Source organism: Taeniopygia guttata, chromosome Z, assembly GCF_048771995.1.
Source record: "Taeniopygia guttata chromosome Z, bTaeGut7.mat, whole genome shotgun sequence".
NCBI classification, from domain to species: domain Eukaryota; kingdom Metazoa; phylum Chordata; class Aves; order Passeriformes; family Estrildidae; genus Taeniopygia; species Taeniopygia guttata.
Window position 1 is genome coordinate 4,139,689 of NC_133063.1, and position 26,961 is coordinate 4,166,649.

Here is a 26,961-nt window from a genome sequence, read left to right on the forward strand (position 1 = left end):
TCTGCTGGTGGATGCAGGTGTCTGTTCCTGTGCCACTTGAATCATTTTAGTTTGTGCAATGGTGTGTTGCACTGGGAGCAAGTCTCTCATAGCACATCAGTCTGTTTTAATGCAATCAATAGTTGTAACCTCCCATGTATGAAATTACTAAGCCCAGAGGTAAAGCACAGTGCACATATGGTAATTATTATGTCTGGAAGTGGTTGCTGCATTAATTGATAACAGTAGCAAGTAATGCAGCCTCACTTAATTTCATCACTTCTTATACAAAAATCCTGTAAACAGAATCTTTGCAGTCTAACATGGCAGAGTGTTTTTGCTCCTTTTTATTATGAGCAAATCACTGTGGAAGTATTTAGAGCTCTCTTAGTTCATTTAGCTTCGTGGCAATTTGTGATCCTTTGTTCCATAAACAAAAAGTGGCTGAAAGAAGCTCGTCCACAACATGTGAAAGCACCATGTAAACCTCATCTGCGCTCTCTGAGATGTGGCTGGTGTTGCAGGAGCTGCCTGGGGCTGGTGCCAGCGAGGGACCCTGCTCATGGCCTGCATCCTGCGAGCCTGAGCCACTGCAGGGGAGGATAAGTGGGTGATTTGGCCTCGTTACCAACATAACTGAGGGCTTGTAAAATTCAGATGTTTTCCAAGCCGTGTCTGCAGCTCAAGTTAACGTAAAAATATTACAAATTTAGCGTTCCTTGCTTTTAAAAATTTGTGGTTTAGTAGTATAAATATGATTTTCCATTTTAAAGTCATATGTCATAAATACTTCTGAGAATCTAAGAATGTTGGTCCTTTCCATTGTGAACAAGGAAAGCCACGATGGCTAAGGGCTGTGCATGCTTGGAGAGCTCTCATTCTGTCAGTGAGAGGCTGATGATGATGAAGGCCATCAGAGTGCCTGTAACACTCAAATCCACTTGCATTATATGTTGAAAAATGAGTGAACTTGTCACAATCCCAAAAAGACCTTTACTGTCATCTGGGGAAGCTCCAAATACTTTAGAACCATGGTTTGGGTTTAGAACCAAGCCAATGGTTTGGGTTGAAAAGGCTTAAAGCCCATCCAGTGTCACCTCCTGCCATGGACAGGGACACCTTCCACTGTCCCAGGTTGCTCCAAGCCCTGTCCAGCCTGGCCTTGGACACTTCCAGGGATCCAGGGGTAGCCACAGCTTCTCTGGAAGATCTGAGCCAGAGCTTCGCCTTTCTTCAAAGCTTGCTTAAAGTCTTAATTTTCTTGAATACTTACAAGAGAAAGGACTGGCTGAAAAAAGACAATTTTGGAGTAATAGGTAGTAAAACTAAATCATATAAATGCAAATATGGAAAGCCTCCTTACACGTAGGGTTCTCAGAAGCACTGGTGAGGGTTTCATTTGCATCAGGGTTGTGTTGGCAGTTGTAGTTTTAAATCAAGTAGGTTGTCTGTTTTTATTCTCTCCTTTATGTTTTACTTTTAGTTAGATTATAGTTCTCTTGGAAAGATGCATCCTGTTCGTACAGAATGCTTGTTTATCTTACTGAAATCCAGGGAAGCACATTTCATTTGAGGATGAAGGAATGCATCAGAGGATGGGTATTGCACAAGGATCCAAGGTAGCTTGGGAGGGTGGTGCTTGGGTGAGTGACTGGAGTACAGTGATTCTGCAGTTCAGGAATGAGGTGCATTGGCCAAGATGAGGATGAAGGGTGGGCTAGCACAGGACACTCCTATTCCCAAGCTGCTGTCTGCATGGAGACTAATATTTACATGGAGGCTTACTGTCTGTCCCCTCCACCCCTGAAGATTATTCCAGTTACCTTCTGGAAGCTGCCTTCTGGATTCAGTCACTTCATTCCCGAGTCATTGCTTTCTTTGCAAAGCCCAGCAATTGCACTGGAATGAAATTACCTTATCCTGGATTTACCATAGCTGCTTCCAAAGAGCTATTCCATAATACTGTTATGCAGGTTAGTCTCCTGCAGAAGGCTGGGCAGTGTTTTGGCTATCCCAAAGCAGTTAAAAAAAAAATAAAGTTTAAACAAAAGCATGCAGACAACAAGGTCCTACCTGCCCAGCCAGGACTACCATGGACTAGGTAACAGTAACAATTGAATTGTATAAATGCAAATGTAATAATATTAATACAGTAATACCTACTGTGATTCTGAGACTTAGTTCTTCAAACCAGTAAAAATGGGAAAGGGAAAATAAACAGATTCTGGCAGCCGGCTGATCAGCAGTGCAAGAGTTTACTGTTTCTCTCCCATGGTGCTCTTCACTTTGCCATGACTGGAGTTCCCTTCACTGCTCTGCAGAGCTGTAGCTGCAGTCACAGCCCTGTACTCAGCTGAGCTGAATAATGCCTCAGCCTTGGCTGTGGCACTCTGTGGGTTGTAATTAACTAGCTCCCATTAAGGCAACAGATGAAAATTCATGCAGTTACATGCAAAAGCTTTAGAAGATGAAGTAGTGTAATGTAACAAGAGGTGTTAAAGGAGGTTTTGTTTCTTTTTTTTTTTTTTTTTGATCAGGATAAGGGTAAAAGTTTTAAACTAAAAGAGGCTAGATTCAGAGTAAGGTATAAGGAAGAAACTTTTTATAATGAGAGAGGTAAAATACTGGTACACATTGCCTAGAGAGGTGAAGGATGCTCCATCCCTGAAAGTGTCCAAGGCCAGGTTGGGTGAGGCTTAGAGCAACCTGGGACCTGTGTCCCTGCCCATGGCACTGGATGAGCTTTGAAGGTCCCTCCCACACCATTCTGGGATTCTATGACTCTGTGAAATAATTATGTAATTCTTTATGCTACCTGTAGAGAGCAGAAAAATATTTCTGTAAGGGGCACAAGGGAAGTCTACTGCAAAGATCTTCTTCCTTGGATCAGAAGAATCTGGTTGTGCTCTACTGGTGACACAGTCAGGGTGAGAGGGACCCTTTCAGCATCTTCATCTCACATCTCGTGAAAGGTGCTCCTGCTGGTTCTCAGCCATGAGGACGCTGTTGGGCTGTGATGAGTAGAAACCATTGTTGTTAGGAGTGAAGTTTTGGAGGAGAAGAATGTAACTGGTGACATTTTCTGTCACCCATGATTAGGAATGTATACCATCCTGGTGCTGTCCATATGGAAGAGCATCCATGCACAAGGCAGTAAATGGTGAAGAGCTGATGTTAGGTGGTCTGCAGGCTTTGTGGAGGGGAAGGGTCAGGAGATGACACACAAACTCCAGTCACCAAATGGATTGTGGATTGCCAAAAGATATCAGTGAAATATTTCTTTATCCACAGCTGAACTCTGGCTTTTCAGTGCAATGTGAAATAACCAGAGAAGGTAACAGTAAGCTCTTCATGTGAGCTCTTCAGACACTGCATTGGCAGTCCATGCATCTATTTTAACATAATCATGCAATTTAAAAATAAAAAAGTAGTCCCGAAATTTAATTGTTCAATGGCTCTTAGAAAGATAGGGTAATTTAGACTAGAAGAAGAATGTTTAGACTAGGTATTAGGAAGGAATTATTTACTATGAGGGTGGTGAGGGCCTGACACAAGGTTTCCCAAAGAAGCTGCTCCTAGATCTTGTCTCTGCCCATGGCAGGTGGTTCGAATGGGATGAACTTTAAGGCCCCTTCAAATCCAAACCATTCTAAATTCTCTGATTCTCTTACTTTGTAAGAAGGAAGGGCACAAATAAGAGACTTTGAGCAGCAGAATTTAAACTTTACACAGATTCTAACATGAAACAGTCTGTGTATCTTTTGTTTGACACCAGATACATTAGATTGTCTGCTTTCATTGGTTTGAGGAAGCTGCTACAAGAAAGAGATACCAAGTACAAGGCAGAAAGCAAGCTCTGGAGAAACAGGAGGATGGGAAACCAGTGCAAGAGTTTCCAAGTCTCTCCCCATGGCAACAGAGCTCTGACCTGGGTAAACAACTCTCTGCACGTGTACGTTTTTCAAAGCTACTTCCATTCTGCTAACTGCTGGCCTGCCACATCATTTGAACTCTCTTAACCTTCAAGGGTGATCCCATTTTTTCTGAAAGAGAGTACAGAAGAGCTTCCCTGCCCAAAGCTGCAGAGCTTTGGCTTTGCAGGAGATTGGCAGAAGCCCCACACTCATGAGCAGCCCAAAATTCCCTGTCCAACACATCTTACAGGAGGGCTCCCAGCCAGAGCCCAGCCCCTGCTCACTTCAGAGCTGTACAATCGCTCAAGCTAAATAACATTCCCCAAGTTTTCCCTCCCTAGAAAGCCTCCCTATACTTTTATTGCGTTTTTTGCTGTGACTAAATCTGCTTCACATGTGTTATGCAGCCTCCCCTCACTCCATTGCATATGTTGTGAGTCCAATGAAAAGTACAGTGCCAAAGGCACTGCATTCGCATGACGTGTTGTTTCCAAATATCTTGCAACTTTGGTCAAAATAAAGTAAAATTACACTGAAGTGCCCTGACCCCTTTCTTCCCCTGCTCACTTGAAAGCTATTTCCAGCCCGTGTGTTCCTTCTCTACTGCAAACCTTCAGTGTAGGCAGAGTAGCTGAAAATTATAAAAAGTTGCATTTAAAATTAGTGTATTCATTTGTTTGATTAATAAAGTCCCACATTATGCCCACTCCATCAAGAAAAAGAAGTATTAACCACTTTTTAAATAAAGTGTAAAATAATGTGTCATAGGCCAACAACTTTATCCCAAAAGGTGCAAAATTTAATGAGTTATGACAACTAAATACAAGATAAAGGGAGGAAAAAATAATGTAGTTTCTAATTATACTGATCCAATTGCTCTTCTCCTTTTAAGGTTTAGCTGTGTTTTCTGAATTAGGTTTCCATAATATGTGGCAGATTGAGAAAAACAGTCCTCAGAAAATTTCTGCCCTGGATGACAGATGAACTAGATAATGGAGTATAATCTCTTCCATTTTCATGATTTTGACACATTTTCACTTCTGTGTGTATGTTTAAATCAAGGAATCAAAATAAGTTTGAATACAGAATATAAATCCCAGACAAAATTACAGCTTTCATTGCAGTGTTGGGTTAAATGTAAACAGCAGGAATGTTACAGATATCTTCTAATTAAATGCATAAATCAGAGGAATGTCTTGAATATTTACAGCAACTGCACCAAGAAGTGAGAATGAGGAAGAAATGTACTTTGTCAGCTGATGTCTACGTCCGCTGCATTCCCATACAGAGTTTAATTTTGTCACAACCTTTGGTACAAGTTGCAAAGCTTCTCTCCAGTTGATTTACAGGCTGTTTGTTCCTGCCGAGGATGATTAGAGATGGAAATGGCTTTTTCCTGGCCAAGCAAGGGTTTTATCTGTCATCATCACTGCTGAGGTCTCTGGTGTTAGGAGGGCAGCTGGTCTAGACCACCCTGCCTTTTTTGTAGCTGTAGATGTTCTGAAGTATCAGATGATAATATTGAATCTTAAGTCCATGTGGTTTTAGGCTGGGTTTATGATAAGATTTAATTCTAAACCCACAATCTGTTGAGCTCACAAAAGCTCAAGGATGATTTTTTTTGACTGGGTCCTCATGTTGACTCTTGTGCCTTAACAGACTCTACTGTGCTCCCTTCTACCCAGGTTTTCTCCTTGCCCTATAAGTTGGAAAAGCTCTCTTAGGCCATTGAGTCCAACCATTCCCCAGCACTGCCAAGGCATCACTGACCCTGTCCCCCACAAATGCCACATCCACACAGCTTTTAAACTTCTCCAGGGATGGGGCAGCCACAGCTGCTCTGGGCAACCTGTACCAGGGCCTCACCACCCTCACAACGAAAAATTTCTTCCTAATATGCCATCTAACTCTGCCCTCTGCCAATTGAAAGCCATTGCTCTGATGTTTAAACAGTGGGGAGAGCAACCAACTTGTGGGTTATGACCTGGGCCTTGAGGACAGGCATGTAGTAGTGGGATGAGAATTTCCCATCTTGATGATTCTGCAGCAGCAGCATCCAAAGCTCCACGAGGAAGATTTGCCTTCCTTCACTGCAGCATGTGAGCTATCAAAAACCACAGCAAAGATTTTTTTTATAGATGGGAAACCAGAGGCTGGATAATTCTGGGTAGGGAAGGTCTCTCAAGTCTACAGGAGACTGGCAGCTCCAAAACATAGAAGGAAATTTTATATTTGTGGAGTAGAGTGGGAGGACAGCACAGACCTTCAGCTTACATGTTGTCCTTGGTGTAAGACACACGAGATCCAAGTGATGCCTGTAGTTCTGAGCACAGTCAGGCAGCAAAACTTTATTTGAATTCCTGGTGCTTATCTGCCTCACCAGGACTTGCCAAGCTCCATCCTCCTGAGCTAAGACCAGCAAAGCTTGATTGTTGTCTCCAGGGTAAAAAAACCTGGCCTGAATGCACAGGGAAGAAGGGGCAGATAGGTTCAATAACAAAGGAGCATAATAGCATTTATGAAAGAATTCCCCAGCCTGGGGTGGGGAGTTCTGTAGAAATGTTTGATTCATGTCCTGAAGACAGTCTTTACCAGAATAAGTCTAAATACAAGTGAAGTGTCAATGAAGGCAAACAAAAATGGAAATGCTGTGTCTAAAGCACAGTGAAACAGAAAACACAAGTAATTTTCATTCATGATTGAAACAGCAACTCACTTAGGCCCCTTTTTCAGATTTTGGTGATTGTTTGCATTAGGGAAAAAATGCAGTTTCACTATAGGAGAGTGCTACTTTTTAAACTGGTGGCTGCAGGATGATATCAAACATACAGATCTCTTTTGCAGCCAGCTCCGGTACTCACACAGTCAAAGAGTTTGCCCAGTTGGCCTGGTTGAAGATTTGTAGAGGTCTTAACACCTTGAAGGAATCCTTGTCCTGCTCATACTTAGCCTTTCTCCTTTATACACACTGTTTGCCTGTATCATTTATAAAGGCATGTTTTCCATACCTAATTTGAAATTGCTATCACAACCTTTATTATTATAATGGAATATAGTATAAAATATAGCATAGAATGAGCAACCTAAAAATCCATTTCAGAAAAGGCATCCTGGTTGTTTGTTGAGGTCAGATTAACACAGCTCCCCTGATTTTGGTTTGTCTTCACAGGACTCTTGGCATTAGAGCAATTTTTTTTTTATAAAGCTGTGAAGTCCACATTCACAAAATTACTGTGCAAACATACAAATTTGGCACCAGCTCCTTGGCTGGCAGTCCTGGCAGAGATAAGGCTGCAGTCTGGTACTGTGTGCTATGGCTGGAAAGGTTTTACTGTCACTTGACATTTCACTCCTCAAGACAAATAAATGGGATTTCCTGCATGCAGCGGGGCAGCACTGCTCATCTCGCAGCCCAGGCTGTCTTTTTGCAGAGACTTGAAATACTAAGAAGGGAGTATATCCACTGGGGTGTACATTTTCCAGTTTGGGGAGATTAGGGAGCCAAAGGTCTGCTGGCTCAATAGGGTGTTAGTCAGCACGTCCTGAGCTTCAGGCAGATAAGGGTCCACTTCCTAGGCTGCCCTGATCTGAGAGTTAACAGTTGGTGACAGCGAGTCTGTCTCTGTTCTTAAGTCATTGTTATAATTTTTTGTAATATTTACAGGCCTGGCTCTCTCAGATTAAAAAGTACAAAATCAAAAGGAGGTCTTCCTCCGTGGGCGCTGGGGGTGGGGGAGGATGTTTGGGCTTGGCATGTGGCCCCACCGCCGCGCTGGGTGGGAGAGACCAGAGCAGGATGTCGGCGCGGGCCTCAGTTCTGTGGCTGCTGAGAAGGAAAACTCAAACCTTGTCTAACAACCTTCCAGAAGCCCTCCACACCAGGAAACATGCTGTAAATGTCACAGCCCCCAGGACGCAAATGAAAGGTGTTTAGCTCATCTGGGAGAATGGGCCTTGTCTCTCTGGTTGATGCACGAAGCCAAGGCCTAGGCAGTGCATCAACCCTTGTACAGTGATAACGGAGAGGAGCGTGGTCCCAGTTGTCCGAAGGAATGTTCTTTTTGGCTTGGCGGGATGTTTTGGAGGCAGTGTTGAACCAATATGTAGTGAAAGCATGTCTGGGACCTCATCACTGGAAAAGTATGCAAACTGAATCACTGTGCTCTTCTCCTGCCACCTTTTGTGTTGGGGGAATATGTGCTACACAAATAAATGAGAACACAAAACAACTGTGACATGGTAGTAACTCTAGATTTGGGGTGAAAGAAACAGGCAAATGAAAGCAGCATTTTGACCTCTCAGTCCTTTGTGGTTCAGCTGGATTATCCAAGATTGTATTAGAGGAGAAAAAGGTCATATAATAGCTTGCAAGAGGAAAAATCCTAAAACTGTGAAATTAGTGGGGTTTATTATTGTGCTTCAGTCCCTTCTCAACTCAGATGCTGAAGAGCTGAGAGGTGAGTGCTGGAAATTCCATAGATGGGTCACAGTCTCCATCAGCAAGCACCATGTGGGTCTGAGTCAGATGATAAAATCTCCAGCTCCTTCTCCGGGTGGAAGAAGAAAAATCTAACCCTGGGCATGACAGTCCTACGGAAAAAAAAAAAAAAAAGGAGCGAGAAAAGGGTAATATTTATATATTACTGGTTACTGGGTCAGGATATGTACATTGTCCATAGAGGGTTCCCAAGGTGCATCCCTCTGGCATCAAGGCAAAGTGCCAGAGTGATCAAGGCTCCTGTGCCTTATCAAAACATGAAAGTGTGGGTCATGTCCTTAAGGTCCAGTAGTTTTCCTTCACTATCACATGTATATCCAACACCTTCTGCTCGTTTTGTGCTGCTGATTTTGCACAACATCTGGATCTCTGGTGGGAGTCGAAGTCGGACAGCAGGGAGAGGTTTATCTGGGGTTTGTTTCAGGACAGTGGGATGGTGCTGTAGCCTAGGTGGGGCAGCCATCCGTGATGTTATCTGGAGCACAAAGCATTTCCATGATAAACAACATTCCTTGTATTTTGGACTAGTCTGCTATCAAAGTCAAAACAACTGCTCTGGCTTAAACAGTAGCACTCACTGCTTGAAATGTAAAATATATAATTGGCTGTAAGATTTGTCTAGAGCAAATTCTCCATGTCTTTTAATGTATAGCTACACATATTAGTATACATTCATTATCTGCAGGGTTATTTTCTGCAAAGCTTCCATCGTTCATGCACTTCATAGGCCCTTTTAAACCCTTTCCAGTGAGTTTTTCCTTATTGTTAGAAGTAGTTTAATAAATTATACCAGTTAGACTAAACATATGTAAACATATGTCTTGCTTTTCAGAAAATAATTAGCAGATGGTTGTCTCTAACATGAGAAGTGGAATATTGTTGGGCATTTATAGTATTGGCTTTGTGTTTAAAAAACGCTGATAAATATAGATCTGAATATAGATCCGAATATAGAGCTGTCATTTTTATCCAGAAATTGAAGCAGACTTTGTCCAGATACACAACTTAATTCTTCTCTGCTGCCTTCACTTACAATATCTTCAAGAGCAGACTTTGCTTTTCCCAACCCTACTTCACCTTCCTTTGAGTTCTTCCACATTGTTGCAAATAATCAAATTGCCTGGGAAAAATTATTTTGGTGTTTGGCAAGTCCTGAACCTTAAAACATGGTTGTTTATTTATTTGTTTTAAATAAGGGTTTCCCACTAACCGGGTGATACTGGTGCACTGAGAGCACCATGAGCTTTTTTCTGGAGGCAGCAAACATCTCAGGATCTCACAGGTCATAGAATCACAAAATCATTTGGGCTGGAAAAGTCCTCTAAGACCATCAGGTCCAACTATTCTCCCAGCACTGCCAAAGCTACCACTGATCCATGTCCCCAAGAGCCATATCCACACAGCTTTTAAATCCCTCCAGGGATTGTTATCTGCTCCAGATCTGGTTGACTGCAGAACTGATCTTCCCCTGCCTTCTCTTACTTCCTAGATTTTATAAATACATTTTCTGTCTTCTGCAGAGTGATCCAAACAGTGCGTGTGCATGTATGGACTTAGGACAACTTGAGCTTTTGCCCAATTTAAGACCTTCAAAGAGTTGTTCCTCATGAGATGTTCCCAACTCATTTATTGCTGCCAATTTCTTAAACTTTACCTTTTGCGCAATTGAAAAGTGGCAGAATTCATAGAAACACTGAATGTTTTCAACTGGAAGAAACCTTAAAACTTGTTCAAACCCCCTGCCATGGGCAGGGACACCTTCCAGGTTGCTCAAATCTCACTCGTAAAATTCTGGAAAGAAAAAAATACAGCCTTGAATCAGCTTTGTTTGGCAAGTGAGTGGTATTTTGGGGTTTAGAAAGTCTACATAAGATGCAGGGTTTCATTCTGAGATTTTGGAAATTTATGTATTTCTAAACCCTTCTTTGAGGGCACTGCTAAAGCATTATGGTCTGAACTGTGAGCTGAGGCATCTAAAATCTAGTTCTAATCTTGTAACCTTTTGTTCACAGGTCTGTAAGATGTCAGTGAATGAGTGATTTAAACGCACTTCAGTTTTAACAAAAATGTTTGCTGAAAACCTACTGTTTTTCATGGTTGTGTAAAGCCTTGCACATTTATCTAGAGAAGAATGGCTTGCAAGCTGAACCACAGGAAGCCAGGGCTTAAACTGATTTGCATCTTCCTTATCAGTGGTAAAAATAGGGACTGCTCTTATGAAATGTGCATTTTCTGCAAATCCCATGGTAGGAAAGGCTTATATGTCCGCTTCATATCCATAAAAGTTTTGTGAGTTGATAGACTCATCCCCATTTGTGCTTTGGTGCCCTTTAATGCTACTGAGAAATGGGTTCGGGGATTATTCGTTTTTTCAAATTTTAATTCCCTAAATTCAAAAGCACACAAAGGATTTTACTTATTTATCTGAGTGATTGGTGTATGTACATAACAAGTGCTTGAGCAAGGTCAGGACCAGAACTGTTTCTGTCGGTTGAATCGGTAGCTTTGTTCATTTCATGTGTTTAACCCTCTTCTTGATAAGGTTTTTTTTCAATGTGAAAAACATCCTTTGTTTGAATTGTTGTCATTTTGAGGTTGTTCATTTTTTGCTCAGACCAATGTTCTTTCTTCTAAAAGGCCACTGTATCTTCTGAGAATTACTGTTCTTTCAGGTTAAGCCCTGAAGTGAATGAAAGTTCTATTTTTTGTTGATGGTACCTCATTTACACATACTGCCGTCATACTCATGCTTCAAGTGTAATTACATACATCAGTCACTTTCTTTTCTTTTTATTTGGTAAGGCCAACATGTATTGTATTTTTCTGCAGTGTTGCAAATGTCCTCGTAGTGTTCCTGTTGTTTTCTGTCTCCATGGTCTGACAACAAGTCTGGCTCCTGGCTGTTGTTGAGCAGTCCTCTTGGAAATGTTCTGGAAAGACCTGTGTCCATCTAGACAACATGGCATTGAGAACAATCCTGACAGGGAAAGCAAATTCTAATTAGAGCTGTGAATCCTTGAACTGTGACTATAAATGTATAATGCGTAAAATGTATGTAGAGATTAATGATACTTAACAATGTGTGATACACAAGTTTGGTTCAGTCGTTCATCTTGGTTATCTTTTCTCCCATTCCAAAATTTATCCAGGAAGACACAGGATCTCTGAAGCTGAGCAGGGATATCCTTTTTTCTCAAACTAAGGGATTGAGAGATTTTCACAGAATCCTAGAGTAGATTGGGTTGGAAGGAAGCTTAAAGCTCATTGCATTTCAATCCCTGCTATGTGCAGGGACACCTTCCACTGTCCCAGGGTGCTCCAAACCCTGTCCAGCCTGGCCTGGGACACTTCCAGGGATCCAGGGGCAGCCACAGCTGCTCTGGGCACCCTGTGCCAGGGCCTGCCCACCCTCCCAGCCAGCAATTCCTAATTCCCAATATCCCATCTGTCCCTGCCCACTGGCAGTGGGAGCCATTCCCTGTGTGCTGTCCCTGCCTGCCTTGTCCCCAGTCCCTCTGCAGCTCTCCTGGAGCCCCTTGAGGCCCTGGCAGGGGCTCTGAGCTCTCCCTGGAGCTTCTCTTGTGCAGGGGAACAGCCCCAGCTCTCCCAGCCTGTCTTTATAGCTGCTGACCAGGGGTCCAGTTTATTTTCTTGTGCTGTCTAGAAGTAGCCCAGAGTCCAGGTGTTTCTGATGTGGAACCCAACAGATCCTGAAATGGGTACCTGACCTTGTCCTAAGCTCAGATATATGCATTAATATATTGCTTTTGGAATCCACACTGATAACAGCCTGGTATGAAGACAAAAATGGCACAATCTGGGGTATTGACATTTATCAGCAATATTCCTTTCCTGGAAGGAAAAGAAACAAGTGTATGTATGTTTGTATCTCTGAATTTCTAGGACTTTAAAGCTCTGATTATTTGCCATTCTATTCCAGACAGAAAAGCAGCCTTCTTATGGTACCCTTGCAAAGCTTTGTGCCCTGGCAGGTTTGCCACAAATATTTAACTCATTAAATCATTGTGTTTTCACCAATAATTATCTAGGCAGAACTGTTTGATTGATTTTTCCCAAAATGACCTGACTTCTCAGTACTCTATAAAAAAATGGGTAATTGCTGAACTCTGACCAGAGGCACGTCTGCTCCTCTGGCAGTAGTTCACATTTGACACTGAAAATTCACTGCTGAGCATTTGTTTTCCTGCAGCTGTAGTTGTACAAACCTTTACACAAAGTGATCTGAAAACAGAAATCACATATCAATGAAACTTGCTGAAACAGTTATCTCTGTAGATTAATTCCCCTACCCTCCTGGAACTGGAAGATTGTGACCCATTAGAATGTGGGTTACCTGTCTTATGGAATTTTGCTCCCTGGGAAAAATGTGGTTGTCTACTACAGTTTGTGTAGTTCTGTAAACTTTCATAATTCTATTATAATAAATAATACTGGTTTTAATATGTATTTAATTAATAATATGTAATATACTTATTATTTTTAGCTTGTGCACAGAGGGTTTTGAACCTCTTATTACCCTGAGTTTGCTGTTTCTTTTTCCACCTCCCTGCCATGCTCTGAGCCCCCGTTTTCTTCACCGCCTTTCCGTTTGCACCTATTCCTTAGGCAGATCTCTGAACAAGATGTGTGGCTCACACTTAGTCTAGCACATTTCCTGTTTGCTTCCTTCATCTCCCCACCATCATCCTCTATGCTGTGAACCCAAGGAGGAGAAAAAGATGGTATCAGGCAGGTGTGGTGTAGCCCACAGAAATACTGCACCAGAGCCACACACTTTCTGTCTGAAGTCAAAGAGAAGCACCGCAGACAACAAACAGGACCTGAGAAAGATTAAACAGCCTTAACACCCCACCAGAACTAAATAATTGCAAAAATTCAATCTGTCAGTATCTTGGAGCAAGCACTGAGACATTTTCTTCCACAAATTGTAGTCTGCTAAAGAACTCAAGTCCTTCTATTTATATAAAACCCAAATATATCAATGTTTCCATATGTACCTGTGTATCCATACCATTTACAGAGTGCCAGGCATGATTGTTGAGTCATTTTCAAGATCCTTAGCCATTAATTTGACTTAGATTGGTATTTTGGGGACCAGAGTTCCAAGTGGCGTTGAGGACTTTGGGCAGTCAAGTACAGGTGTCATTCCTCTGCCCAAAATCCTCCCAGATTGGTATGTTTGGTGCAAGGCAGGTTTTAGGGGCAATCCTTGCTGGGGTAAATATTCATTATAGACCCAATAACAGAGGCTTGGTACAGTGCTGAACCTGAGCCCTCTTTTTTTCCCTGCCATTTGATGTATTTTGCTAATGAGGTCCAATCCTACAGATGCTCTGCAGGCAATACTGCTATATTTAGCAGAAACAATATGAAACACATAATTTGCCATCAAGTCATTAGGTTACCAAGCAGGATTCATGGTAAGCCTTTCAAACACAGAGAAATCCCATTTTCAGAAAGACTTTGAAGCTTTGGATTGATGTAAAGTTCACATGAATTTGACTCTCAGATGTGTTCAGACTCCTTTGAAAACAGCACTTCTCTGCTCAGAGAGTCACCTGCTTTTGAAAACACTGATTCGTGCTTGATTGCTGTTTCAGAAACCAGAGTTTCCAACCAGAACTCCAGGAAAAGAGGGTTCTCCAGTTTTTTATTAATCCAGCTCTTTAATTTCTTTATTTTCCACAGTGACTGCCCCATATCTTTGATGAACGCTGCTAGATCAGGGAAGAAGCAAAGACATTGCTCTTAAAGCAGCTCCATCTGCCCTTGCTTCAATTATCTGAGTGGAGATCATCACTGACATAATACTGTAGCCTGAGAGCAGCTCTGAGGGTTCATTTGGAGGGAAGGGGATGTTTTATTTAATGTATGGCTCAAGCCTTATAGCTCAGATGCCACTGAGCTGCCTGGAGCAGGGCCAGGTGCACTGGCCGTGATGTTCCCTTCCTCAACATTAACTGAAAAAAAACCAAACCAAACTGAACAAACAAAAAAAAAAAAAAAAAACAAACCAAAAAAAAAACCAAACCAGTGAAACTCCCCAATGCTGTTGAACCTCTGTGGTGGATGAGTTACAGCACTTCAGTTCTGTGTCTGTTCATAGGACTTCCCGTGGTTTTTCATCGAATCATGTGATTGACAATGCAGACAGTCTGCAAAGTTCTCGGTCTGTCTCGTTTGTACCCTGGTCCCAACCACAAAATCTGACTTCTGCTTTGTCTGGCACAAGAAAACAAGATAGGGTGATGTGGTGGGGTGATTCACCGGAGCTGATAAGTGATGTCTGTATTTAAATTGTGCCGTTCAAACCGTAATGTTACGTCTGTCTCTCCCAGTTTTCAAGGACTTTCTCAGGCTGGTTTATTTTAAAATATCTGGGGCTGTTGGTCCCTGTATGGGGTAGAAAGAAACGCAAATAATGGCTCCAATGGACCTGTTTATGTCAAGACAAGGAGTTCAGTAATTTAAATAGTGAACTTTGTTGTATATTGCATCAAAACAGGGTTTGGATTGGGAGAGACCTTGAAGCTCATCTCATTCCATGCCCTGCCATGGGCAGGGACAACTTCCATCATCCCAGGCTGCTCCAAGCCCCATCCAGCCTGTCCTTGGACATTTCCAGGGATCCAGGAGCAGCCACAGCTGCTCTGGGCACCCTGTGCCAGGGCCTGCCCACCCTCCCAGCCAGCAATTCCCAATTCCCAATATCCCATCTGTCCCTGCCCTCTGGCAGTGGGAGCCATTCCCTGTGTGCTGTCCCTGCCTGCCTTGTCCCCAGTCCCTCTGCAGCTCTCCTGGAGCCCCTTGAGGCCCTGGCAGGGGCTCTGAGCTCTCCCTGGAGCTTCTCTTGTGCAGGGGAACAGCCCCAGCTCTGCCAGGCTGGCTCCAGAGCAGAGGGGCTCCACCCTTCCACACCATCCATCCAAATAAACAGGGCAGTGAAGGAAAAAAGGGATGAAATTCCAAGGCTTTTCCTGTGTCATTAAGATTGCCATTTAAGATGTCTTAGCACAGTCTCTCTTTTTAAGTGGTGCTAAAAATCTGGTTCATTGGAGTGTCACCAGCTAGGGTTCCAGTGTTTTTCCAGAAGTAAGTTGGACACAACAGCAGCGAGGCAGAAGAAAATAGATTTGTGCACTGCAGGTTTGACATGCCACTTTGGCAATTTTGTTAACCATTATAAAGTCCTCACCAGTGCTAGCTGGGTTATTTCTGGGAGTGCCCTGAGACCCATGTGGCCTGTTTGCTTTACAGTGTCCACTCCTGTGTGTCTGCAGCTCCTGATCTCTCACTTGAAGCAGGACATACAGGAGACAAATCACACAAATATGAATTCAGACATTCCTCGGACTGTCACCTGAAAATCTTGAAAAGCTTTTTGAAAATCTTAAAGCTTTTTCACATTGATCAAGCCTTTTACCTGGTGCTTACATCCTACTGTTACAAATAGTTATAAAGTCATTCTCATAACGAATAAACTTTTGATTATTTTGTTTGTTGACAAATTCTGTTTTCAGTGAACACCCTGTTAGTGAAACAGTGTAGGTAGTTTTTTATCTCAGCAGTGGATGGCTGCCATGGTTAATCTTGGAAGTTACATCATAGAATCATTGAGGTTGGAAAAGCCCTCTAAGATCATTGAGTTCAAACATTAACTCAGCAGGACTGTGCTCACTACTAAACCATATTCCCAAGTGCTGCATCCACACCCCAAAGATACTGGTGCAGTTCTCTCCATGCTGGGCCTTTCTCATTTTAAATTAATAAGAAAACATGGCCAGCACACAGCTGTGGGTCACTGCAGTCATCTAAAGAATGTGGGTTTGAATTGCTGGCCTGGAGTTCTAAACATGGAGTTTTCATGTCTCATCAGCAATGCATTGAGCTGTCCTGAGCCTGCTTTCAGGTGGACCATCAAAAATCCATCGCTCCTAATGTTATCTACATTCTTTTTATACAGACTCAATCAAAACTGTGTATATGTAGTGGCGGTGTGTATTACTGCTCTCCTTAAAAATCTCATTCTCCTTGTCTGCATTTCCAAGACACCCCCCCAGGCTGTTCAAAGGATATGTTGAGTGTCAGAGAGTCCAGGCTGACTGCAGTGAGTTACAGCCTTTAATCTGAAATTGATTATTAAATTGCTACGGTACGATTGCAATAAATGGCAATATTGATCAGCCTGAAGAGAGGCTGAATAATAAAATCAATGCATGGCTTATTGCCTGAAAATATGAATGCTACCTGAGCCATTTTATGTTGCCCTTCTAGCTGTGAGATAATGGGATAGCAAGACCTAAGCACCTCAGATACAGCTGTAGGAATTTCTGATGTAATTTTGCCTGTTGTTCTAAGGCTGAACATGGTTTTTAAGTTGCCCAAGAGCCCAAGAACAGTCCCAGGCTACTGCCAAGAATGTTTGCAAAGCCAGTAGCTGCATCTGTGACCTGAAGGTGAAAAAGCAAGTAGTGTTTAATTCAATTCAAATTAAAATCTTTAATCACTTTCCCCTCCTTCCCTCCCAGAAGGGCTACCATGGGCTGCATCCCTGGTGTGAAGCATGCCTCCTCTTGGGTGAAGAGTGGCAGCTGTGTAAGACTCCTCTGGCTGGAAGTGTTGCCATGGTGTAATCCTGAGGTCGAACCATTCATTCTGCTGATGCAGTGCTGAACAGAACATGCTCCTGTCTACACTGACCACAAGCCAGGAAGTTTTGGAAGGAAGTGGGGAAGATTACACTGAGGATAAGCAGAGTAGAATGTCAGGGCTTTTTAAAAAAAATAAATACTAATGAAAATATACATGAGGGCTTGGTTAGGGGAGTAGCAGAGGGGGAAGACAGGGTCAACTTGAGAACTTGGAGCTGAGTTGGGAAGGGATAGAGAATGTTAATGAAAAGGAGGATCTCACAAGGCCAGTGAGAAAAGAAAGGTTGGGCGAGTACAAAAGAGAAAAGTATGCTAAAGAGAGAGGATAAGGATGCAATGAAAGAGAGTTGGCATGGCAGGAGGCTGTGAGATTGGAAGTGAGAGGTGGGGGTGAGTGTGCCTGTAAGAGTGAAAAAAACCAAAGTGATGCAGATGATTAAACAGGCTGGTCAAAACAGACTTGGAGAAGAGAGGTTGCAGAGAGGTGCTAGAAGGTGGTTTAGATGCACAGGACGGTTGTGGGAGAGTTCTCTACCACAAACTGCGTATCTGACACAGGAAATTAAACTTGCTGATGTACCTTTGAGATTCTGGGCTTTGAACTCAACAGGAGTTAGATGCAGAAGAGCCTTTAACAACCTTACCTTTTAGCTGCCTCAGTTCCTTGAACAGAGATAGTGCAGAATCCTTTAGGTTGGAAAAGGCCTCCAAGATCTTCGAATCCAGCTGTTCCCCCAGCACTGCCAAGGCCACCACTAACCCATGTCCCCAGGTGCCACATCCACATGTTTTCTACAACTTTTCTACAAGTGTACATGTTTTCTGACTCCAAGAGTATAAATAACATGGGAGCATAGAAATTAAATACCTAACCCTGAAAACCAAGTGTCCAAGAAATGCCCCCTCAAAGGACACTGATCCAGCCAGAATTCTTGTACCCTTAAGGAAACAGGACACTGAGCTCAAGAAATAGGATAGGGAATCCCTTCATTATTAATGGGCAAAGAGGCTCCTTAGCCATTGCTGTGCTTGTTCTGATCATGTCACACGGTGGAGTTTATTCTTAGTCTTAGCCACAGCCTTATAAATAATAAAATGGGTCATGTTTTATCTTACCCCAGTGATCATTGTAATGCGGCTTTTGCCTGAGACTCTGCCAAGCTCAGACACAGGCAACATTTAGAAGTGGATAAAGTGAAGAGCACAATACAAAAGTAGACTAAGCTCTTTCCAAAATATGCACTTAACAACAGTGAACCTGGTGGGTTTGCAGTGTGCACTGCTTTGGGAGGGAAAAAATGGGAACTTTAGGTTGCAGCATGTCTGTCTCTTCTCTCTGGTGACTGGGGACAGGACCCAGGGAACAGCTGGAGCTGTGCCAGGGAGGTTTGGGTGGAATATCAGGGAAAGGCTGTTCCCCAGAGGGGCTGGCACTGCCCAGGCTCCCCAGGGAATGGGCACGGCCCCGAGGCTGCCAGAGCTCCAGGAGCCTTTGGACAGCACTGCCAGGGATGCACAGGGTGGGATTGTTGGGGGTCTGTGTGGGGCAGGAGCTGGGCTGGGTGGTCCTTTGGGGTCCCTTCCAACTTGGGTTATTCTGTGATCCTATGAGACCATAAACTGTGTTTATGCTTTCAGCCTTTTCAAGGGGATTCTCCTGCTAAGGAGACAAGTACAATTAATTGCAAATTTTTTTTAAGGGAAAATGCAATAAAGACTTTTTTACGTGCACAAGCAAGAAGGCCTTTGAAGGGCTGCTAAAAATGAGTTTTCCTTAAGACCTCTGTGCTTTGTAAAGGATTCACGTGTTCAGTCTGTTAACAGGCAGATGGATTGACCAACAGTAAAAGGCTCGGTTACAATATGCTAATGTAGCATTTGATTCAAAGAAGAAATTATAAATGATCTCTTTATCCTATAAATATTTTCCTTGGGTTCTAATGGTTTAGTTCTTTCCATTATTTTTTTCATCAAACCTCTTTCTTCAGTGTTTACGTGGGCCGTGTGTTTGTAAGCAGACACGCAAACCTTCCCTCACTGAACTCTGGCTTCTTGTTGCAGAAGTTCCCCGAGCTGAAGTTTAAGTACGTGGAGGAGGAGCAGCCTGAGGAGTTCTTCATCCCCTACGTGTGGTCCCTGGTGTACAACTCTGCTGTGGCCCTGTACTGGAACCCCCGTGACATCCAGCTCTTCACCATGGACTCGGGCTGAGGGACACCCCGGCCAGGCCAGCCCCACTCCATCCTACAGGAATTGAACCTCTGCACCCCTTCCAACCTGACCCCCTCCAACTGCCCCCTACGACCCCAGAGCCAGTGTCCAGCCCAGGCTCATGCTGGGACAGACTGGTGTGGGGCACTGATGGCTTGTAGGCAACCTTGTGTTTATAGTCCGTAACCTAGAGCTTGTCTGATGAAAATGAGGCCTTACACATGGGGTATGATGTTACTACCAACCACAAACCTGATCGTCCTTTTAACTTAACAGGCTAAATGGGATTGCAGGCTTTGACTTGGAAGCAGTGTTTGTACTTTTGGCTCTTTTGAGCGGGCAGCTTCCTTGGGTCAAGCTTTTTATGGTCTCTTGGATGCTGCCGTGGGGTGGTCGTTACCTAATCCTTGTTTCCACTCACAGCCCTTCGTTTCTGTGGCACTGTCAAGGCTGCAGCCCTTAAATTGCTGTCTATGCTGTCATCCCAGGGAACTAAGCAAACAGCATCTTAATCAGGTTAGCTCCCAGGCAGATTCAAAACACTTGATTTAGATGTTTGTGGGAGGATTTTCAATAGCAAGTCTTTCGTTGTTGTTGTTGTTTGACTGACAAATACTCTCCAGAGGGCAAGAAACACCTGCTTTTGGAGTCAAGTCCCTTACAGACTTGTTTTTCTGTGCTCCTGTGCAAAATTGTTCCTGGAAATTGAACGTGTAAGGAAAGAGGTGAAAAAAAAGTCCAAAGAAAATAATTGCAAGATTGTAAAATAGACCAATGTCCTGTAAATCTGTGTGTAATGGTGACAGTGTGTTTTGGGGATCCTTGACAAAACTCTGTGTTGAAAACCTCCTCTTGGCTTTTAAAGTTTTATGGCAGAAGTATAAATTTATCTGAATGTAGAATAATACTCTCTTTTTTGGTTGCTTTCAAGTGCCCTTTCCTGATATACCTGTTTCAGCAGTAGGAAAAGCAAAAGAAGTGGTGTGATTTTGAAAGAAACCTTTTTTCAAAGTGGGGATCATATTTTGGGGATGCCTGTTGCACACATGTGCACCCACTCTCCTCGTCCCACGTGCTGCTGTGTGGGGGACTGTCAGCAGTGCATTGCATGCCAAAACTTCAATTTCAGTGAATTAGTTCTTGAAGATGCGTGGCAACCCTCTGTATTCACTGCCTGCTCCAGCATGTTCTGTTTGTTGACCTGAGGAATTGGGTGCGTTTGCTTTCAGAAAGTCCTTTGAATGGCTTTAAATAGAATTTCTTGCACCGTTTCATCCCTCTGAAGGATGTGCTAAGATTGTACTTTCCTTTTATCTGCTTATTTAGAGACAGAAGTCCATTTGAGTCCTACACAAATGGAAATGCTGGCTTATTAAAAAAGAAAAAAAAAATGCTTTCCAAATTTATTTAAATATAGCTGCAAAGGGATACATAGAGCCCATGAGCATTTAGAACTTTGAAATGGCAGAAGCTTTTGAGACAAGACGATGGTAAGACTGGAGATGCAGTGTTTTCTTAGGCAAATAGGAGAAATTAATGAACAATGCCTGAGCTGCACATAAGTTGATCTATATTTTGGATTTATTCTGTTTTGTTTTGGTCTTAAGCAGACATCAAAAGGGGATAACTATTCTTGGTTACTGTAGTGATTTGTAATTTTTGTCTTTATTAAAAGACTAAGAGTGTTTGTGAGTCAACAGGGGTGCCCAGATTTGGAAAGGTCAGTCTGAAGATGCACTTTTAAACCGTGGATCCTAAAGCTGCTGGGCTGGCTCAGTGTTCATCTGTTTGAAACACTCCAGGGTGAGCAGAACCAGAGAGGCGCTGCCAGGGCAGACACTGCTCAGCCAGGTGTCAGACTGCAGAAAACCTGATGTGTCTGTGAAAGGGCTTCTGCAGGAGAGGAGTGCATAAAGCAGCAGTCTGATGGAATAGGTCTGACAGCTGCTGAACCAACATCGGTGTCACACATAAAATTCTCTCTTGCTGTCCTCCTGTGTGGTGACACTAAGGTGCAGAGGGTTTGTTCTGATGGTGTAATTTCCTTGTGTGCTTCATGAAACACCCTGCTCCTGGGTCCCAGCTGGTTTGGAACAGCTGGAGTTACCATCTGAAGCCAAAACAGCAGAGCCAGACCAAGATTTAGGCAGAAAACCGTGCTGGCCCCAATGGCTCTCCCAAGAGCTGGAGCGTGACATGGGCCTGGCAGTGTCCTGACATCTGCACTCTGGTACAGTCACAAATACTTTGTTTTTTTTCCTTCATCTTAGGGATCCTTTTCATTACTTTGTGTGAAAGATTTATTATGCGTAATTACAAAAATAAAAAAGATGAAAGAGTAAATACCTGGTGGTGTGTTTTATGTCACGGGTATTTGCGTGGTCATCACGCCCAACCTGATGGAGGTTTTATAATGTCCTCCATGATGCACAACTAAGAAGAATGTAATTTTATTTGTTGTATAAAGTAAATCAGTGTTCAGGTAAAAGAAGGAACATGTCATGCTGCAGTGTCATGTGGAATGTCACCTCTGGCCAGCTCAGCTTTAATGGTCACAGTGGCCATGGCCAGGAGGAGCACTGGGAATGCACAGTCATGGGGGAAGCAAGGGAGGGACAGAGTTGTCCACACAAGACCAGACCTGATGTGTTGCTGCACCCTCAGATTCCCTCTTCTGTCCATTTCAGCTGATGGTGTCTCTGGTTTTGGGGTGTGGGGTGGGTGTTGCACCAGGACCTTCTCCTGACCACAGTCATATTTGGGGTGCCCTAACTGTGGCTTTCAAGTACCTGCATGCAGGGAGGAGACAGCTGGAGAGGGACTTTGGGAAGGACAGCACACAGGGAATGGCTCCCACTGCCAGAGGGCAGGGACAGATGGGATATTGGGAATTGGGAATTGCTGGCTGGGAGGGTGGGCAGGCCCTGGCACAGGGTGCCCAGAGCAGCTGTGGCTGTCCCTGGATCCCTGGGAGTGTCCAAGGCCAGGTTGGGCAGGGCTTGGAGCAGCCTGGGTTAGTGGAAACTGTCCCTGCCCATTGCAGAGGGTAGAACAAGATGGGTTTTAACCCAGCCCAATCTGAGAATCTATTATAATATTCTTGCTCTGAGTGCTGATCACTGGTGTCACCTCCAGCCTGGGCTCCCTGAGCAGCTCTGGAGAAGGAAATCCATCCCTTCAGGGCTGGGCAGGAGAAGCCAGGTCTGCTCTCAGGACCATCCCTCCCAGAAGACCAAACAGGCAGGAAACTCAGCTGCTGTGGAAGTTGTTGGTGAAGCGGGTGAGCCTCGTGCACGTGTCCCTGGTGAGGCAGAAATCCTCCCTCAGGCAGAGGAGTGAAACTCTGATCTTGCTGTGAAAGTGAGATGGGAGTGGGGGGGGGTGGAAGAGATAAATGCATTGGGCATCATTCACTTTGTCAAAAGCAGTCCAAAAACCTGACAGATTTCCTGGCGTTTCTTGACCCTAATAGCCTAAAACCAAAGAGTATTGGCAAGGTACGGGGGAAAAAAACCCCAAGCTGTTTTGTACATGCCACTAGATTGTTGATCTACCAGTTAAACAGGAAAGGAAGAAGAAAACAACTCCCCTGCCTTCTTTGGAAACTAAAGATTTTGTACAACCTTTTCTACTGGTTTTATCATTGCATATGTTGTCTAATTCAGCCAAGTAAAGGTCAAATCACATATTTAGTCAGCCCCAGGCTCTTTTGTAATTGACTGGGCTTGGTCTGCAAAATCTCCACCTTCTGTGCTGGAAGAGTAGGAGTTTTCTAATATATTTCACTTCCTAGAATCACCTGACCACTGAAAATCCTTTCCTATTTCTACCCATTTCCCCTTTGGCCACCTTACCTAAAAATCCATACCACTGGTACTGGCAATGCTGAAAACTTCAGTATGCCAGCTGCTGTTGTGTTGGATTGTTCATTTTGGGATTCGAGGGAGTTGTTATTACCGTATTTATTGTCTGTTATTGCTAGCTAGCAGTGTTTAAGGTACCAGCTGCACATCTGAGGGCAAGACACAACAGCCTCATCCTGAGCCCTTTGATTCTGCAGCCTCAGCTCTGGACAGGTCCTGGCAGAAGCCGTGGTGGCTGTGAGCTCTGGGCATGGTGCAGGTGTCCCTGTCAGGGCAGGGTGTCCCGGCTGCCACAAGGCTGGTGGTGGGGGTTAGGCTGGATGGGGCTGGGAATTGTTCTAGACTTGGGCAGAAGGCTGAGTTTTTAACTCTTAGGAGTTACTCATTGATGCTGCTTTGCACAGGCGAATCATGACACTCAGATGTGTGTGAAGGGTTCAGGGAAAGGATCACAAGGCTGGAAGTTCCCCTGTTCTTTTCACTTTCAGGGAAGGAGTCTGTTGGCAGGACATCCCCAGGCTGCTGTGACATCACCAGGGGAGTGCTCCAGGCCATCCTCCTGCATGAGACATCAGCGCACGTCACCAGCAGCGCTCATTGCCTGATAACAGCTGAAGATAATGGTATTTCACAGACAAAAGGGCGGCTCTGGCAACCTCCACTGACCCCAGCAGCGGAGTTGTACTTCCTGCTGTGACTTTGGGAACAGCAACTCACAGCGAGCAGGGCAGGGAGGTGCCGTGGGCAGTGGAGATGGTTGTTTAAAGTAATTACAGAGTGTTTGGGTTAGAAGGGAATTTAAAGATCCCAGGGCTGGAGCCCCTCTGCTCTGGAGCCAGCCTGGCAGAGCTGGGGCTGTTCACCTGCACAAGAGAAGCTCCAGGGAGAGCTCAGAGCCCCTGCCAGGGCCTCAAGGGGCTCCAGGAGAGCTGCAGAGGGACTGGGGACAAGGCAGGCAGGGACAGCACACAGGGAATGGCTCCCACAGCCAGAGGGCAGGGACGGATGGGATATTGGGAATTAGGAATTGCTGGCTGGGAGGGTGGGCAGGCCCTGGCACAGACTGCCCAGAGATACTGATTAGGCCATGGAAATGGCTGCAGAGTTACATGGGCTCACTCAAAAGCAGCAACCCATGAGCTACATCCCTCCTTTGCAAGCCCCTGACTGCAGATTTTGGCATCCCTGCACTGGGAATACCGGGGATGTCCCTGGAGGAACAGCTCTGTAGAAATGCTTTGCATTTTGAGGGCAGTCAGGTTCCAGCTGAGACTGCAGCTCGTATTCATTCAGTCACTGATGCTGGGTTATTGCTGGTGGGTGCATTTCGGATGTTGGGGCTGTGCTGCCTGCACGTGAATTGCCCCCAAGGAGTGTTTGGTGTTGGATGCTCTGCCACCCATGGAGTGTGACAGCACTTACACGTACTTGGATAAATGAAAATGTCACTACTGGTGCATCCCTTCAGATCATGACTCCAAAGCACCGTGGAGCTGCCAAACTGGGACAATTTGAATGAGAGACTTAAAGAGGAGAAATGATTTTTTTTTTTTTTTTAATGCTGCTGAAGCGCATGGCATAATCCTTCATCATCACTTTAAAAACTGTCTTAAAATTAATCCAAAATGAATATGTCTTGGCAGACGTGATGAAATGTTCAGCTGTACATAATGTTTTTGCCAGATGTCTTGGCAAACTAAATGGCAGACTTCAGTCTTCCTTGCAGTCACTTTGTGCTGCTGAAAGCCCTGAATGTGGTGGCACCCAGGGACAATTGAGGATCTGTAGAGGAGCAGTGACAAAGTAGGTGACGTCCTGATGATGCTACCCTGGCCCCTCCTCCTATTTATGAAACGACAAAAAAATGCTTTTCAAAGAGCAAAAGAGCTTATTAAAAACTGGGGATTTAAACTAGGAACGGCTGTCCTCAGCCTGCTGCTTCTATTTTTGTACCTGGAGCTGTTGTCAGGGTCCATCTCCTCTCCCCACACAGCTCCTGCATCCAGTTTGCAGTGCTCCCTCTCCATGAATCCTGCTGGGTATGGGGCTTGGGGTGCAGGGGAACAGGGGTGCTCTGCCCCACCCGAGCTGTCTATCCTGTCTAAGGACTGTATCAGCTTGAGAATAATGGGAATAAACCACTTGTGCAAAACTGTGTCTGCAGATTCAAAGCCTTTTACAAAACAGCTTCTTGAAGGCCTAAAAATGTGGGGGTTTTCCTAAAACAGCCTCGTGTGTTGTTTCGTTGGTCAGGCTGTTCCTAGAGGGAGGAAAGCCATCCTTCCTTGATGTGGGATATTCAGTATCCATTATATTTATTGGGCTGAGCTTCGGAATAAATGTTCTGCTTGGTGCCTTGTGTCCTGTCCATGTCTCTGCATGGTGAGCAGTGGAGCAGAGACAACCAACAGCAATGTTCTCACCCTGAAATGAAGCTCTTTGTGATGGCTCCAGGAAAAAACTCTCACCTTCCCCCCACCCCCAAAAAAAAAAAAAACAGTCTTGCAAGTTTCTCCCAGAAGAAACACAAAGTGAAAATTAAGTTTAAATTATTATCTTTCTCCTAAATCAAATCTCACAGGCACCAATTGCCCTTTAAAAGGCCAAGCTTTTAGGCCACAAAATTGTAATCAATATATTATTGACCTGAACAACAGCCATAAACTACAGGCCACCTTTGTCTCCTTGCTTGGCTTCTTCTCCTTCCTGGTAGAGCATATTTGGGCCAGGAAAGTGGCCCTGGTGAAGGTGGGATGGAGAGGGCTCATAAACTGCATCCTTCCTTCCTTCCTTCCTTCCTTCCTTCCTTCCTTCCTTCCTTCCTTCCTTCCTTCCTTCCTTCCTTCCTTCCTTCCTTCCTTCCTTCCTTCCTTCCTTCCTTCCTTCCTTCCTTCCTTCCTTCCTTCCTTCCTTCCTTCCTTCCTTCCTTCCTTCCTTCCTTCCTTCCTTCCTTCCTTCCTTCCTTCCTTCCTTCCTTCCTTCCTTCCTTCCTTCCTTCCTTCCTTCCTTCCTTCCTTCCTTCCTTCCTTCCTTCCTTCCTTCCTTCCCTCCTTCCCTCCTTCCCTCCTTCCCTCCTTCCCTCCTTCCCTCCTTCCTTCCTTCCCTCCTTCCCTTCCCTCCCCACATCCCATCTGTATGTGTAGAGTGTGCACATGTGTATATGCAGTACAATTACATAGAGACAGGTATTTACAGATACACATGTCAAAATGGCACATCACGGTTATTTATGATTGATTTTATGATTTATTATCTATAAAATGAGCCCCTTTCTGACGTACCACCCTGTGTGATGGAGGGCCCTGAGTGAGATCACAGCATTGCCAGGGTTTGGGTGTGTAGAACACCACCAGAAGAAATGGACACAAAGTAGTGGCCACAGGTGACAAGTGACACCTCAGCTGCATTTGGGGCAGGACTTTGAGGTGACACGAGGTTTTTGCAGGCTCTGGGGTGTGCAGGAGGATCAGGACAGCACATCTCGAGCCAGGAGGCTGCTGGTGCCAGGTTCACCTGCTCTGTAACCTGGTGCCACGTGTTTTTGTTGTGGCTACAAGCATTAAGTGGGGGCAGATTAGCTGTGATTGTGCAGCTACCAACCTCACTCTTGTGACATTTCCATTTGGGACATTTGGGCTGCTCTGCAGTCAGCAGACATCAAAAGCCTTGTTTGTACCAGAGTGCTTCAGCATCACATCTGGCTCTGGTAATCTTCAAGGCCTGACAGTCCTCTTCAGGTCCAAACAATTTAGGATCTGTCCTGGGAAGCCCATCTTTCACTTCTCTGGTGCACAGCAGCAGCAGCAGCAGCAAGAGCAGCAGCT

At 44.3% G+C, this 26,961-nt stretch overlaps 1 protein-coding gene across 6 annotated transcripts in view; it reads left to right on the forward strand.

Annotated features, from left to right (window-relative positions):
- DYM (dymeclin) overlaps nucleotides 1-21,617 on the forward strand; it is a 208,122-nt gene extending 186,505 nt beyond the window's left edge. For 4 of the 6 annotated variants that reach the window (XM_030258723.4, XM_032744488.3, XM_041711453.2 and 1 more), the window contains one exon: nucleotides 19,125-19,423. In XM_030258723.4, the coding sequence (XP_030114583.1) occupies nucleotides 19,125-19,274 (150 nt within the window). In that variant the 3' untranslated portion in view covers nucleotides 19,275-19,423. Of the gene's footprint in view, nucleotides 1-19,124 lie in introns of all 6 variants that reach the window. The other 2 variants (XM_030258725.4, XM_002194292.7) reach the window with 1 other exon arrangement.
- Nucleotides 21,618-26,961: the final 5,344 nt, after the last annotated feature.